The 16657-nt window shown below is 33.1% G+C and overlaps 1 protein-coding gene across 3 annotated transcripts in view; it reads left to right on the forward strand.

Annotated features, from left to right (window-relative positions):
- Window positions 1-16657, forward strand: part of LOC115888550 (glutathione hydrolase 1 proenzyme-like) — a 138314-nt gene that overhangs the window by 68802 nt on the left and 52855 nt on the right. For all 3 annotated transcript variants that reach the window (XM_030908321.1, XM_030908312.1, XM_030908305.1), the window contains one exon: window positions 7328-7558. In XM_030908321.1, coding sequence (XP_030764181.1) covers window positions 7328-7558 — 231 coding nt within the window. The remainder of the gene's footprint in view (window positions 1-7327; window positions 7559-16657) is intronic.

The following is a 16657-nucleotide window of genomic DNA, read 5'->3' on the forward strand; positions in this document are numbered from 1 at the left end:
TTTGGAGCAATTATTATTAATCAACGCAAACAGTCAGTTAATGTAGTTTGAATACTGGAATCATATTAATTGGTCCTCTTTAACAAATATTTAAACAGTTTTTTTTTATTTTTTAATGAAATAAACGAATTATATCGACAATATTAGTATCTGTACTCTTTAAAAATTTGGTACATCTTCAAAAATAATCTAAAATATCAATAGTCCATGGGTATATTGATAAATAAGTTCTAAATTACAAGAAAATGCATTTTCTACGGAAACTTAAAGAGATATGTAAAAAATGGTATAATATAATTTGATAGACAATTAAACTGTGCATCTGATTCTCGTAAAATATACAGGGTGTTCCATTTAAATTAAACAAGTTATTGCCGTTTGAAGCTAATAATTATTTATTTAAAATAAATTTTTAGACACTTTGTATAAGGTAGTATTATTTTTATTATTGCAACACAATAACTGATCAGTAAATAAACTTCAGTAAATATTTAGTATTAAAAACTTTGATACCCTTGGAGAAATGAAGCCTTAAAATTTTTACTGCAATTTCACAAAATTGAAAATATTTCAAAAACGGTAAGGTTTAAGTATAATAAACCTTAATCAAATTTACCTTTATTTTAATCGTAGAAACTAAAAATGTAATAATATACAGGGTGTTCCGTTTAAAAAAATACAACTTTGATATTTTTTACTTATTTGGGACACTCTGTATCTCATCGTTTAGCTACAATACTCCGTGTCATATGTGGTGAACAACCCTGTATATCTATCTGTATGGTTTATTGCATTTTATGTAATATAAAAAGTAGTACATTATTTATTTTTCCTAAATATCTAGACGATATTGTTAGGATATTTTATTATCATGAGCATGTTTGGATATCTCAGCTGGATGTACATTAGATATACGACAGAGATATCCATAGGATATTCTATTCTGAGACATCTACAGGATTTCAGGATGTCTGGAGGATATCCTATAGATGTCTTTATAAGATGATCTTATAATGGGACATTCCGACATTCTATGAATATCCTGCGAATATTGTGTGTTATATGGGTTATTTTGCTACTTTTTCGGACTAGTGAAATGGACTCCGAAGTAAAATATTGATTTCTTGTACAAATTATTATTTTCAAAATCAACAAACGTAAATTAAATTATTGTAAATGAATTTTGTTAGCCATCTACTATTGTATGATGATGACGACGCACTATAATGTTTAAAATAAATGACAATTAATTATTTTACAAATTTTTATTAAATACATTTTTATTTGAAATTTTAAAAGATAACAATTTAATTGTTCCAGATAAATACCGAAGGTGTTGATAAATAACTTTCCTTCTTCTCATCATCCGTCAATATTAAATTAATGAAAACGGTTTTAATTAATTAAACATAACTTTCACTTACGACAACGTTATATTCAATACATATGTATGTAGAGTTACAGATATTTTAAATTGTTCTAGTTTTCTAAAATAATCTTTTAGTTCTCTTAGAACATTTTTTTTATTTTTCATATTTATAAATGTCTTTATATAATGTTAAGACATTTTAATATCGTATGATGTGTGCAAAAATTAGTTATGTATTATCTACTAATGTTAATTGATAAAAACAAAAAAAATTATAAAACCTCACGTGCCATCCAAAAACTCTTTCTTTAAAACTGGATTGACATTGACACTTTTCACGAACTTACTCTAAATACGTACGACGGAATCGTTTACAACTTCCTTGTTTTTTTTCCTTTACCTTGGTAGATAATTTCGTCTTTAAATAATAAATGATCATCTCGAAGGTGATATAGATAAATTTTGAAGCAATGTCCTTGATTTTTTTTACATATAGAAAAAAAAATAATTTAATAAGTTCTGTTCTGTAGCAACTGCTTCTATAAACTGCTGTTCGATAGCAATGAAAAGTCGAAGAATTATCAAAATTATTGTTGATAATTTTATAAAATATAAAAGGATAGTCTGAAAAGTTTCCATCCTCATCATGCAACAAAATCTGTAAAATGTATTTACCCACCAATACTTTAGCCATTTTCGAAGAAAATTATAATATTTTTTTCGATAACCGTTCTAAATCGACTATAACTTTCGATTTTTAATTAACACCACACATTATTACATGACATACAAAGAGCCAAAATGCGAAAAATGCAGAAGAATAATGGTTTGTTACATCAAGACAATATCCTATCTCATACTTCTGCAGTGGCTATGGTAAAAATTGTGAATTACAGTGAGAACTGCTAGACTGCCTGATTATAACACATCATACAGTCTCAAGGCTTTGACAAAAGCCAGTATCTGAGACGGTTCCGCAGAGGCCAGCTCTCCATCTTCGACATCAGCCGTACCAAAGTTTATAACACGAACGGTTGTCGTCTCGGCGCACTCAGTGGTAAAGTGTTCTGGTCTTTCCCCATTTTCCCCACAGAATCTGCATTCGTCGTTCTATCTCAGTTCAGCCTACTGAGGCACAAATTAACTACAATAAATGCGAAAGAACACCCAATTACGCGTTCAGGTTTCTGTGACCTTCAGAAAGAGTTCATAGACAATCCGCATCAATGTATAGTTTGGGTTATTATTTGTTTGGGTGAAAATAATCTGCACCAATATGTTATCGAGGCATATAATCTCACAGTAATTTAATAGATTGCTCGTCATATTATATCAGTTCGTAGGAGATTAGAAAAAAAAAGATATTTATAATATAAAAAATTAATTTATTTAACAACATTTAATTAAAGATGTGACAAAATAGTTACATTTCTATTGGTTCTATCGGACTTTTTTCGACTATATAAATCTTTATTTTTTGTAAACTTTAATGCATAAAATATTTTCAATCTAATAAATAATTTAATGATGTAAATGAGAGGAAATTTCTCACATGGGTGGTCAAATTCTATAGTTTTCATTATATCAAAGAGCCTCTGAATGTTTTCTTCAGTGCAAAACTAATCAAAATTTAATATAAATAATTTTTCCATTTCCAGTAAATAAAATGAACAATTTTTCCACTTTCATGATCAAAGGCTTTTAAATGGGTAAATAATTTGGAGTTATCCAGAGATTCGGATTCTTTTGCAAATTTTAGACAAATATCACATTGACGTATTTGAAGACCCTTTTTAATGATGTAGTCAAACATAATTAAAGGCATTTTGAGTTGAAAACATTTCTCAGAGGCTGTTTGATATAACGAAAGCTATAAAATTTGACCACCCATGTGAGAAAGTTCCTCTTATTAACATCATTAAATGATTTATTAGATTGAAAATATTTGGTGTATTAAAGTTTACAAATAAAGATTTATATAGTCGAAAAAAGTCCGATAGAACCAATAGAAAGGTACTATTTTGTCACATTTTTAATTAAATTTTGTTAAATAAATTAATTTTTTATACTATAAATATCTTTTTTTTTTCCTTATAAATAAACACATTTGTATCCCATTTTAAATAAGATATACAAATTACCAAAACTTAGAAATAACAGTTCAAAAGTTCAACAAAAATCCTACACCTGTTTTTAAAAAGAAACATATAACCACGCACTATGTCATTCCAGCAAGCGAATACGACACAGCATAGGTTTCCGGACTAAACGACTGGTGTATTTACACCACTCAATAGGCGTGTTGGGTTTGCCGAGCGGTTTCCGATGCAGTCGCTTTCTTTCGCATCTGTTATAGGTAATTTGTGACTGAGGTGTTCGTTGAAGAGACAGAGTGTCCAGTTAGAAACCCCGTGACAATCCGAAGATTGTTTTTACTTAAATCAAGGAAAACCTTTGATTTTTCTCGGTCGTAAGTTCTAAGGAACTTTTTCGAGTGTCTTAGACCGTCGGAGGATTCCTATTTCAGATTACGGATAGAGTCCTCCAGGTTCTTCAGTTCCGCTTTAAGGCGGTTAAGTCAGTGCTCGCTCCTTTTCTAACTATATCGTTTGATTTTTCATTGCCTTCTATCCCTTGGTGAGCGGGCACTTAGAGTAGGAGGACTTTATTTTCTTTGCCTAATTTGTTCAGCTTCTCTAGGCATTCTTTGACCCACTTCGAATTGATGGTTACTGAGTTGATAGCTTTTCGTGCTGCTTGACTATCGGATAATATGGTTATTTCTTGTTTTCGATAGTTCCTTTCTAAGATAAATTGTACGCATTTTTCGATAGCGTAGATTTCTTGGCAAAAAGTAACAGAATTAAATTATTCTCGGTGCCAGGCCTTAGCTGTATCAAAGACAACAAAAAAAATCGACATACCGGTCATTGGAATGCGAAATACCCAAATTTACGAGCCGTAGTGCAGTAAATGACTCGATCACGGAAAAGCAGACCGTCCACTGGAGAGACAGACAGGGTCACAGGCATAGCAACGCCTTTATTCACGGACTGAATTCTAAAACCAAATAGGAACTGCTTATGCTTAGCAGAAATAAAGTGCGGATTACAACAGGCCTCTTGACAGGACAGATGACTATCAAGTATTACTCCAGCAAGCTCAACCTGTATCCAGGAAGTCTTTGCTGCAGATTCTGCGATAAAGATCCTGAAACAGCAGAGTACCACTAAGAGAATCTGGATCGCAAACGACACTTTTTATTTGGGAAAGGATGGCTAGAACCGGAGAAACTATACAGGTCCGGTAATACGATATCTAGGCATAGGAATTACATGCATTGGAATGAAACGGCCTATAGAAAGTCTAAGCTTAAACAGAGATGGACAACAACTTCCCCGTTTCCACTTCCACTATGACTGTCGAGTTAGACAAACTCCAATAAGATAACAAATTTTGGAAATTCCGCCGCCTCCCAACCACCCATGATACCCATCCACCTGCCCTTTATCGCCATTATTTTATTTCCCTTCCAGCGCCTCCGTTTGCAAAACGCCATCACCTCAGTCCATGAGAGTTGCCAGGTCTACCGGTTTCGTCTGTAAGCTACCGATTTAAAACAAAAATCTAACGATATGTTCAACTGCGTTTTTAGTCTAATCTGACTTTATTATTGTTTGTTAGAATTTTCATTTAGTAATCATAAATTGTTATCGTTCCACTCTAGTTGTAGAGTGACAAAGATATTCCTAGGAATTGGAATCCGTTATTACTGTTCATACTTTTATTAGGGGCGGTATTGGCGATATGCTTTCATATGCATCTGATATCTTTTAATTTGAAAGACTTGTTTCATTCATCTACTAAAGTTAAACCCATATGTTCCCAAAAAAAATATAAACAAAAACAAAATCTAAGTTAAGAAACAAAGTGAATACGGATAAATATTTACAATGTTCTTCCTGTCAAAAATATGTTAATATGAAAAAGAGTTGAGAGTTGCTACAGCTATCTTATCTGAAATGAAATTAATTTTAGATATCACTAACCAAAATGTGGCCTAGTTTGCCCAACATGATTTCTATCCCAATCTTGTTATAGTTTTTATTAATATATTAATTTCCAGTGGAATATATAATAATTATTCAATATATTTTTGTAATTTATGTATTAAATATAGCACAAAACAGGGTTTATAATGGAAAAGGATAAAAGAGACCTATATGGCTAAGGGAGGACTGGATGAATCAAACGGTTGAGGAAGAATATTTAGCGTATCTGTCTCACTATTGGAATTACATGTACATTTTTTCAGGCAGTCATTGGCAGTCATTGGCAGTTTTATAAGTAATTTATAATAGTGTAGGCAGTCTTCTTCATAGACATTGGCAGTCGCTTAGCATTGGAAGGATATTTCTTTCTAGTACGTGTACATTTTTTGGAAAGTGAGACTAAGTAATCTATGGAAGAGGTAAATTTAAACTAGCCTCTTCTTCAACACTTCATCCACTCCTCCCTTAGCCATATAGGTCTCTATCCTTTTCCCTGTCTCCCCTGTTTTGTGCTATATTTCCACCTTGCGCTTATTAGCATTTCGCAGGGACTAATACCCCTAGCCCACGGTAGCCTTGTCGTTGTTCTCCCAAGACCATGAGTAAATCACTGTCCCATCCCAAACTCATTATTTAACCTCAAAAAATTTCTATGATCAAAATGTGGCCAAAAATTGCCAAACCTCTAAACATACGAAATGTCAAACTCTTGGAAAATACTCCCAGGCGATTCTTAGCCTCCACTTCAGAATCTGGAACTGAATATAATATACCTACCTATTTCTAATTCTTGTTATATTTACTATATTTGTATTTTATTTGAGTGATCTAGTATTACGACACATACGAATACTAATTTTGGACTTAAATATTATATTTTATTTTGTTTTTGTACTTTTTTTGATTTTTGTTATTAAATCTACCGAGAACAATGTTCTCGTATGGAATTATAATCTAACAAACCCGGCAACCCTGTTCAGCTACACCTTTATAAAGTTTTTTGCGTTCAGTAATTCCTTTGTTGCCGCCTAAAGACTGACCGGTCGGTGAACACTTGGGAGACTGGAAGGATAGATCGTACAGTATTGCCATTTTCACCTTAGAATTGCACTTGTTATTTTAGAAATTATTTCAATGAGTTCTGCATGTTGCTTTTGTTTTTAGAAAGAAGTTGTTGATCAGGTAGAGAAAACATTCTTAAAATTGTTGATGTACTTTATTTAATATTTCATTAAGTCGGAGAACCTACAGATAATGCGATTAGAAGATTCATAGACTTAGGATAAGCCAACATATGAATTGATTTAACAGACATGGCAACACTGTAATTCGATCTTTCTATTTTTGTTGATTCTCTATTAGTAGCCGGTAACCCCACACAAGCGTCTTAAAGGCCGCCCCCTCACGCAGAAGCTCTCTTGTCGTATCACTTCTATGATCACTTCCCCTATACAATGGTAGGGAAAAGACACCTTATCCGTCTTTGTTGTACTGCAGTGTATTTTGCAGCCTTACCATCTTTTTTTATCGCATTGAAAATCTCCTATTGCTAATGAAATTTTGCCACACGTGTATGCTCCCGTCATATGAAGGACCTGCACAAACTGGTGCAGGACACATGGATAGAGAGGAGACTGGATTCAGAGATAGAAAGGGGTTAAACACAATAAGCCTTACAGATCGTTGTGTTTTCGGCATAAAACGGCCCTTAATATTAATGAAAAAAAAAACACCTTTATAAAAAAACTATTTTGCTGACAACGACACCAACCTACATCGTTGAAAGGAATGTGTAACCATATAATTTGAAGTCGAAAATATTTTAGACTTTTCTCATAATACTGATAAAACAAACAATAATTATATGTTAAAATCTTAGGTTAAAATAGTGTTCTTTCTTTTTCAGTCCGAACCTTAAGAAACGACACATCCTCGGAGCCGCAGCCCTAGTAATAGTGATCGTTCTAATAGTTGTTGCGTATTTCACTGGAGTCTTCAACAGTCCTAAATCAGGCGGAGAGAATGCGTTGGTTCCCGCCGATCCCACAAAAGCACTTCCTCCGTCGGCATCTGTCATGCGGGTGTTCAAAAGGGCGGCTGTGTGCGCCGATTCGGCCGTTTGTGCTCAAGTAGGCAAGTAAGTACAAAAAAGATAACAGAGTGATAGAGTAATAACACTATACAGGGTGAGTCTTAAATAAAATATTGCAAATATTTTTAGAGGTGGTATATTTCGACCCAGAAACACGTCTATAAGGTGTTTTCCCGATTTTTTTGGAAAATTCGGAATTTTTTGAAAAAAAAATTGGTTAACCATGAGACCATATTAAGTAGATGTTGTTTTATAGGGTTCTTCCTCTGCGACGTTGTCATATTTCATCTACTATTTCGTAAAAAAAATATTTTCGATGGTTTGTCTTTTTTCTATATATTTATTGCTCATTAAATTTCTATCGGTATCCCGGGTGCATCTCAAAAGTGGCTCATCCCTATAACTTTTTTATTTTTTTAGATAAAAAATAGAGAATTGGTATGTTAGTATATGACATAAATTAGGATTGATTGACGTATTCAGTTGTTTTTGGTCACTTCCTGTTTCACCGGAAATAACTACAACTTTTGATTTTTAAATGGCACCCTCGGTATTTTTTTTTACTTTTATTCGATAGAAAATGACAACTATATATCGTATGTCAATTTTTGACATTTTCGCATAATAAAAAATCGTATTTTAAAATTCAATCTAGAGTGCAATGGCTATGAAAAACACTAATTCTTAGTGAAGGAGCCTTGAAGAAAACTAGATTTGATCGTCTAATGTTTGTTTGCTGGCCAAAATGCACAAATCGTATTTTTATTTATATCCCAATTTTTTTAAATGGGACGAGGGTGGCTCTTTAGCATATTTGGAAAAAGCATTTTTTTACGAATAATTTGATACCACACACTTGGTATTTCGAGTCAAATTTTCGTTACAAACCGCAAGTTATAATTTCAAATAAACCATATGCGAAATCAAAAGTTGACATATTATATGTCATTCTATTCAGAGTGTTATTTTCTATCGAATAAAGTTAAAAAATACCGAGGGTGTTAATTAAAAACCAAAAGTTGTAGTAATTTCCGATGAAACAGGAAGTGACCGAAAACAATTGAATACGTCAATCATTCCCTAATTTATGTCATATACTAACATACCAAATCTCGTTTTTTAACTGAAAAATAAAAAAGTTATAGGGGGGCGAGCCACTTGTTTTTTCTTTATTTGTTATTGTTTTTATTATAGAATTGACATTTTTATGGCTTTTTAAAAGGTTACTGTACAACTACTGATTTTTAATTATTACTCATTGTTCATTATTATTAATAAAAACAATGAAAACAATAACTGGAAACATTAAAGAAAAATTGCGCAGTTGGAAAAATTGTTCTATATTTTTCAAATAATTATTACTTTACTCATATGTATTATTGATAGCCTTTCAGATAAGAGTAATTGAAAATATTTAATTATAAATTGTTTAATGTTTTTTGTTATTGTATTATTTTTTATACAATAACAAGTTTTTGAAGTATTTAGTTTAACCAAACAATAAATATCTTATGTTTAGGACACAGAATATCTTATGACATTTATATTTAAAATGCAGTATTGTTAAACAAAAGTTTCTCTAAATAAAATAAGAGAAAGTCATATAATGTCACACTATTTAATGACAAATATTGTAGTATTTGAGAGGCGTTTTCACACTCTTGGAATTTGAGATTCGAGAAACCCCTCCTTATCGAACCTCTGCACCCCACAGTCAATCCGTTTACCAAAATCAGCTTTAAACGTCAAGCAGTTTAAGCAGAACCGCGAAATCCCTTCTTATCGAACCTCTACACCCTAAAGTCAATCTGTTTTCCAAAAATCAGCTTTTTACGTCAAGCGCTTTAAGCAGGATCGTGATTAATCAAGGACCAGATTTTTCGAAACACCCGGTATACATTTTTAAAAAATATTAAAATATGTAAAAAAACAAAATAAAATATACGTGTTTAAGTGTTTTTTCGGAAACTTGACCATTTTTTAAATAAAAAATATTGTAATACTTGAGGGGTGGTCTCAACCTCTTGGAACTGGAATTTCGAAAAATCCCTTCTTATCGAACCTCTACACCCTAGAATCAACCTGTATGCCAAAATTGAGCTTCTTACGTTGAGTGGTTTGAGCAGGATCGTGATTAATCAGTATGTCAGTCACTTAAGGATTTTATATATTAGTATAGATTAGGTGAGATTAGGTACATATTATCCTTGTTTATGTATTAGATATTCTTTGCACTGGGATATAAACATCATGTCTTGTCAAATAGTAAATGCGAATTCATTAGTACTATAAAGATAGAAAAAAATCGTTTCCTTTCTTTAATATACCTTTCAGTGTCCAAAGGAAGGGTATATTATTACCTTAATATCAACATATATTATTATTTTACCTTTGCTGAAGAAAATACATACAAAATATACCAAATTAAAAAAAAATACTAAAATATCTTTGCAACTCTCTTTCTTATTAGTCTGAAGGAAGTTCACTGTCCCAAATTACCTTCTAACATGCTTATGGATACCACACGGATTTCGTCTATTTATATAGAACTATCTAAAATTATAACGAATTTAGGTATTTATTTTTATTTTACTAGACTCATTAACACAAATTATCATAATATAATGTAATGATGACCGAAAGACTTGTGTGCTAATAAAAAAATGTACTGCGTATTAATAGCTAAGATAGCTAGCTAAGTAAAATAAAATTACACTAAATCACCACAATACACCAAAACTTTTACTTTTACACTTCAATCTATTGAAATATATATATATATGTCCCGTATCCATCAAAGGTATGTTCCGATCACCATAATAACCGTTTACTTTGTTACTCGGCGCGGCCTACTATCCACTAATAGCCTAAGAGCTGACGACATATTTAGAGAACATATTTTAGGCAAGCTAGAATAACTAAAAATGTATAGTTTATTACCTGGTGAACCCAGAATCCTAAGTCTGGCTGGGGGGTTGGGGGTATTTCGCTACTGCGCAACCCATAACATTTGCAAAAAAATAAATCCAAAAAACATTCTTTAGGCAACTTGAAATTTGTTTATTCTAAAATTTTAGCATCTATTTAACCTAGAAATAAGTATGCCAGACTTTTTTTTCGGGTTTAAAGTGTAACCAGACCATTCCAAATATGTTTAATTGTTATACCTGGAAAACATACTTTAGGCATTCTAAAATTTTTACAGCGTGTTTATTAGATGATATTAAAAAATATGTGTTAATTGCCAGACGAATTCAATGGGATTTAATACTTGCCAGACGCGAATAAAGATTTTAAATGAGCGCGATAAGAAAGTCTTATGAGTATCTATAAGCACGAGAAAGATAGTTTATTGAGACCCGGTCGGCAGCCGATGCGGCTGACGTAACAGCATTTTGGAGTCGTAAAAACTTAAAAAAAGTAACTAATATTGAATAAATAAAAAGAAACATTTTTTAATAAAAATGTATGATTGAAATCCTTTCAATAAGAAGACTTTTTAATTTAAGTATTTTGTATCTGAAAGAATAAAAAGACGAATAATTATTTAAAAATTAGCATAATATAAAATATATTTTTTTCAAACGTCACAAAAGTATAATTATTATTATACTTTTGTGACATATTATATTACTATTAATTTTTGCGACCTGATTGCAATATACAAAATATATCATTTTAACGCCTAAGCATAAAAGTAAAGCACTTTTACTTACTTTTGAATCTATTTAGAAAGATTAACCATGGTACTTTAATAAAATCCCAGATTACTTATTTTTTTAGCACTGGTACAGTTGAACAAATATAGGAAGAGGCTTGGGGATAGCACCGGTCGCCGTGTTATTTTATATTTCTCACGTCTCTAGCTATACTTGTTAAGTCGTACATGGTACCCTTTCGTTGGGACTACGTTTTCTGGTAAAACCACTTCTTTAAATTTTAAACCATGTTGTTGGCGCACTTTTAAAAATTCTTTGCAGTTTTGTAGTCTGCCTTCATCGAAAACAATAACTTTGTCACTAGTAACTTTTTTACAAACTACACAACTTAAATGTTTTTTATCCATTGTGATTTAGTAGTTAGTAGCGAAATTAGTAGTTACTAAACTATTTATTTGCAGTAATTATTCTAAACGCATTCTTACGCTTATAGATACTCATAAGACTTTTTTGTCGCGCTCACTTAAAATCTTTATTCGCGTCTGGCAAGTATTAAATCCCATTGAATTCGTCTGGCAATTAACACATATTTTTTAATATCATCTAATAAACACGCTGTAAAAATTTTAGAATGCCTAAAGTATGTTTTCCAGGTATAATAATTAAACATATTTGGAATGGTCTGGTTACACTTTAAACCCGAAAAAAAAAGTCTGGCACACTTATTTCTAGGTTAAATAGATTCTAAAATTTAAGAATAAACAAATTTCAAGTTGCCTAAAGAATGTTTTTTGGATTTATTTTTTTGCAAATGTTATGGGTTGCGCAGTAGCGAAATACCCTCAGCCCCCCAGCCAGACTTAGGATTCTGGGTTCACCAGTTAATAAACTATACATCTTTAGTTATTCTAGCTTCGTCAGCTCTTAGGCTATTAGTGGATAGTAGGCCGCGCCGAGTAACAAAGTAAACGGTTATTATGGTGATCGGAACATACCTTTGATGGATACGGGACATTTCATTTCAATAGATTGAAGTGTGTGTATTTTAAATAAAAAAAACGAGTAAATTACTTAAAAAATATTTTTTTCGAAAAAAGTCTGACTACACCACTGCATTCTACACAGAAAAGTGCCTTTAGAATGTATAATTCATTTTTCCGTGGTTGCTGAAATAAACAAACTATCGAACATCTTCAAAAAGTACAAAATTTGAGAATCCCCCTGTAGCTTCGAAACCGATCAAGATAGCCACGATCCGTTTGCGCCATTGTAATTTTTTTCAAAAAAAGAACCCGAGGCTGCAGTATCAAAATTTGAATATTTCTCACGGTTTCCTAGATACCCTATAGAAACAACCAAAATGGTCCACCCTGTACACATGGATTCCAATCCCAGTGGCATTTTACAAAAATAAACATACAATTTGTTAAATGTCCTGTTTTAAGAGCAAAACACACAGCTTATTCCAATGTTTAATTAAAATAATTATATAAAAAATAGTCTATTTTAAAAGCTTTTTTCATGTCAGTCAACCAACAGATATTGTTTTGTTAAACATATATGCATACAAACTTTTCATAAAACGTAAAAGTAAAAGAAAGAACTAGGTGTATGAGTGTTTTGTAAAGACTGGGAAAGAAGAACATGAGTTATCAAAGGATATCCATAGCAAAGAATTGAAAAATACAAGACACTTTAAAGCTATGAGAGAATATTAGGGTAATCCTGGCTTGCTATGCCCGTAATCAAAAGAATCTTAGAGGAAATAACTAGTGATTTATTCTTTTTTTTATATTTTAAGGGACCGTCCTATGCCGGCATCTCTGAGACCTATAAAGCCTATTGTGTTTGACCCGTTTTTATGTTTGCACCATAGATGTTTGCACCCAAAACTATCCCTGTGCCCCGCACCAGTTTTGGCAGGTTCTTAATGGGATGGGAGCTTAGTTCCTCCGGCTCTAACCGTGCTTTCCAAAATGGAAAGTGTCGCTTGCGATACAGAGTGTCATATCATGTGCTTTGTTCTTTCAGGATCTCTATAGCAGAATCCGCATCCAAGACTTAACAGGCACTTTTCCTGCCAAGAGATCTTTTGTAATCCATAGTTTATTCACTACTGGCTATCGGAGGAAAAATTCTTGCAAAAATTATGTCAAACCGCCTGCACCCACATATAGAAAAAATCCTCCCAGAATCGCAAACGGGTTTTCGCACCAACCGCGGTACCGTCGATTCCATATTCTCCATCCGGCAACTACAGGAAAAAGTAAAAGAGTCGATTTAACAAAAGCCTTCGACTCTGTGAACAGAGATGCACTTTGGGCAATTATGAAAAAGTTCGCAGTACCCATCAAATTTCTTACAGTGTGTAAAAGCCTCCATAACAACAACAAATCAAGAGTGTCATATCATGGATCACTGAGCGATCCCTTCCTAACAAACACAGGCGCTAGGCAGGGATGTGTCTTAGCGCCTCTCCTATTCAATATATTCATGGCAGCGCTCTCCATTATAGTGGACAGCAAACTGCAGGAGAGAGGTTTGGGCATTAGATACAGATACGACGCGCGACGGCGGTCTGTTCAACATAAAAAGACTCAGGGCAAAAACACGTACAAAATTCATCACAGAACTTCAATACGCTGATGACTGTGCTCTAGTTGCAAATGCGTTACAGCAATTGCAAGAAATGTTGAACACATATACATGGGCATACGAGGCCTTGGGACTTAAGCTGAACATCGATAAAACTAAAATCATGTGCACTCCCCCGGAAGATCACAACAATGCTATCAAAATCGGAGATGAGCTGTTGGAATATGTAGCGGAATTCAATTACCTCGGCAGTTTGACTTCGGAAAAGGCCAATATCGACTCTGAAATACAGCATAGGATTAGCAGCGCCTCAAGAGCATTCTGGAAATTAAAAGACAGGGTTTTCTACAATCATGACTTGAGCACAAAAACGAAACTTGCAGTGTACCGAGCGATAATAATTCCCACCATGTTATATGGAAGCGAAACCTGGGTGCCGTACCGCCGACATGTGAACGCATTAAACAAGTTGCAACAGACATCTTAGACAACTCTTAAGAATTTAAGAATAAAATGGTTCCATCTTGTCCCAAACGTATCGGTCCTTGAAAAAGCTAACTGAGAGAGTATTGAAGTCATGATTACAAAGTCCCGCTTAAGATGGGCTGGTCACGTATGCAGAATGCAAGAAAACCGCATACCAAAATCTCTGCTTTACGGTGAGCTTGTAGACGCTAAGAGGAGGCCGGGTAGACAACTCAAAAGGTTCAAGGATATTTTCCACGAAAACTTAAAAGGAATTAACAAGCAGAGTGAGTGGGAAGAGGCAGCTCACAATATAACGGAATGGAGAAGAATTGTAAAGTCAGTTAACAGCGACAACCAAAAAGTAAAGAGGCAACAAAGCAATGAGATTTTTGAATGTCTGGAGTGCGGTAGACAGATAACATCACGTATCGGGCTTTTCAGTCACAGAAACGCTCATGAAAGAAAACGCCTTGCGTGACCCTCTTCTGATGCGTGTCAAATACTCGTCAGCGAGTAATGGCGGTCTGTCTGTACTTTATTCTTGCTGAGCATTAGCAGTTCCTTTGTGGTGTTAGAATAAAGTCTTTGGGTGCTATGCCTGTGTCCCTGTCTGTTTCTTAAGTAGGCAGTCGGCTTCTTCCTGATCCAGAGGACTAGCTATGGACGAAAATAGCTTTGATAGTTTGACAGCTTTTCCAGTACCTAGAATAACTTAATTATGTTCCCTCTTCTGCTAGAGTTCCAGGTTCATCCAGGCACTCCTAGAGCAAGTCTCACCTTAACCGCCTGACTGTCTGAGCATATATTGATGAGCTTCTCCGATTGTGGTGCTCTCCTATTTTTCCAAATTCAGCTTAATTTTTAGCTGATTCTGAATAACATTAGCACCTATCAATATATTTATTTTATCTAAAAAATCATAATATTTCGAAGTGTCATGAGCATCAATCATATGACCCTCACCTGCCAGTGAAACGTGGAATTGCAAAATTATGATAAAAATCGGTGATATAGTATACCTATATAAAAAAAAATAAATGACAATATTTTTGCCAAGGCTAAACCAAACAAAACGAATTATTTTACAAGTTCATTCGAATATAATATGTTACAACCTACACGTGGTCCGTACCGATAAAAACATCGCAACACAAACTTTCTGTTTACCGACTCTATCAATCTTTTATCGCTGGTGACCACGCTGTTTAAAATACAGTTTAATAATTTTATAGCCGAGAATTTCTTCTACGATAACTATTCTAGAACAGAGAAGAAGTTTGTTGACTCATAATAATTAAATAGCACAATAAGCAATATCTAAAAACCAGTTACCTTAATATCAGATAGCCGTTCCCCTACACATCTATTTTTAATTAAGTCAACTACACACTCGTTATATTCACGCACTGTTGCCAAATTAATTAACCACAACAAACCAAACCGATAGTCGCAATAGGCAACAATAATCGTGAGCTACAGATTAAAAACAGTAAATCTTTAGTTTGTTTTTAATTGGCATATTACAAACGAGTGACCCTTTTTAATTCATCCAGAATATGATAGGTCACGTCATAAGAAAATCATCTTTCATAAGAAAATAAATGTTTTTAAATAATGTGTAATGATTTAAAAACAATATAATATCTATTATCTAGCTGTTGATAAAAATTTGTTTATTTTATTGTATATTTATTTAATGTGATTATATTCATTGCAACAATGTTGATCAGCGCTAATTAATATTGAATAAGGAAATCGAGCCAGTTGAAAGATTCAAATAAATAATATCCAGGTCAGCAATTTAAAGGTATTATTTTTAACTTTTTTATTGTGAAATTTGAAATATGAGCATAATATTAATCGATATTTATAAATAAATAAACTTCTACAAACTAATTTCTAATGCTCTACATGTTCCAAAGGGTTACCGCCCTCGCCCTATTGCATAAATTAAAATTCTTTCAAAAACTGAAATAAAAAATGCAGATCCGTATTTAAAAAAATTGGCGCCGGGAGGCACGTATAGCCGCCCATACTAAAATATGTTAATAAAAAGTTGGTAGGCAGTTCTTTTAGTTTCAAAGTAAAGGAATTTTTCCATTTTTTTTATCTCAAAAACTGCGACTTTGACTGATTTTCTTGTTATTACAAATTTTGTTGCAAATATTATTCCTAATCTTAAATTGAAAACCGCGTTTCGCTAGCTACTGTAATTTTGGAGTTACGATTTTTCAAAATTTTTAACCCTCTTACCAACCCCCCACCCCCACCAAAAACTAATGGCCAGATTCTCGGGTACCACTGTATTTTTGTGCCAAATTTGGTTAAAATCGGTTTAGCGGTTTTTGAGTTATCGTGTTACAGACGCACAGACAGACAGATACCATGAAAATATTTTGTATTTAGGTCATTTATGACCCAA

The sequence above is a fragment of the Sitophilus oryzae genome, unplaced genomic scaffold (assembly GCF_002938485.1).
Source record: "Sitophilus oryzae breed Bouriz unplaced genomic scaffold, Soryzae_2.0 scaffold_1167_pilon_pilon, whole genome shotgun sequence".
Lineage (NCBI taxonomy): Eukaryota > Metazoa > Arthropoda > Insecta > Coleoptera > Curculionidae > Sitophilus > Sitophilus oryzae.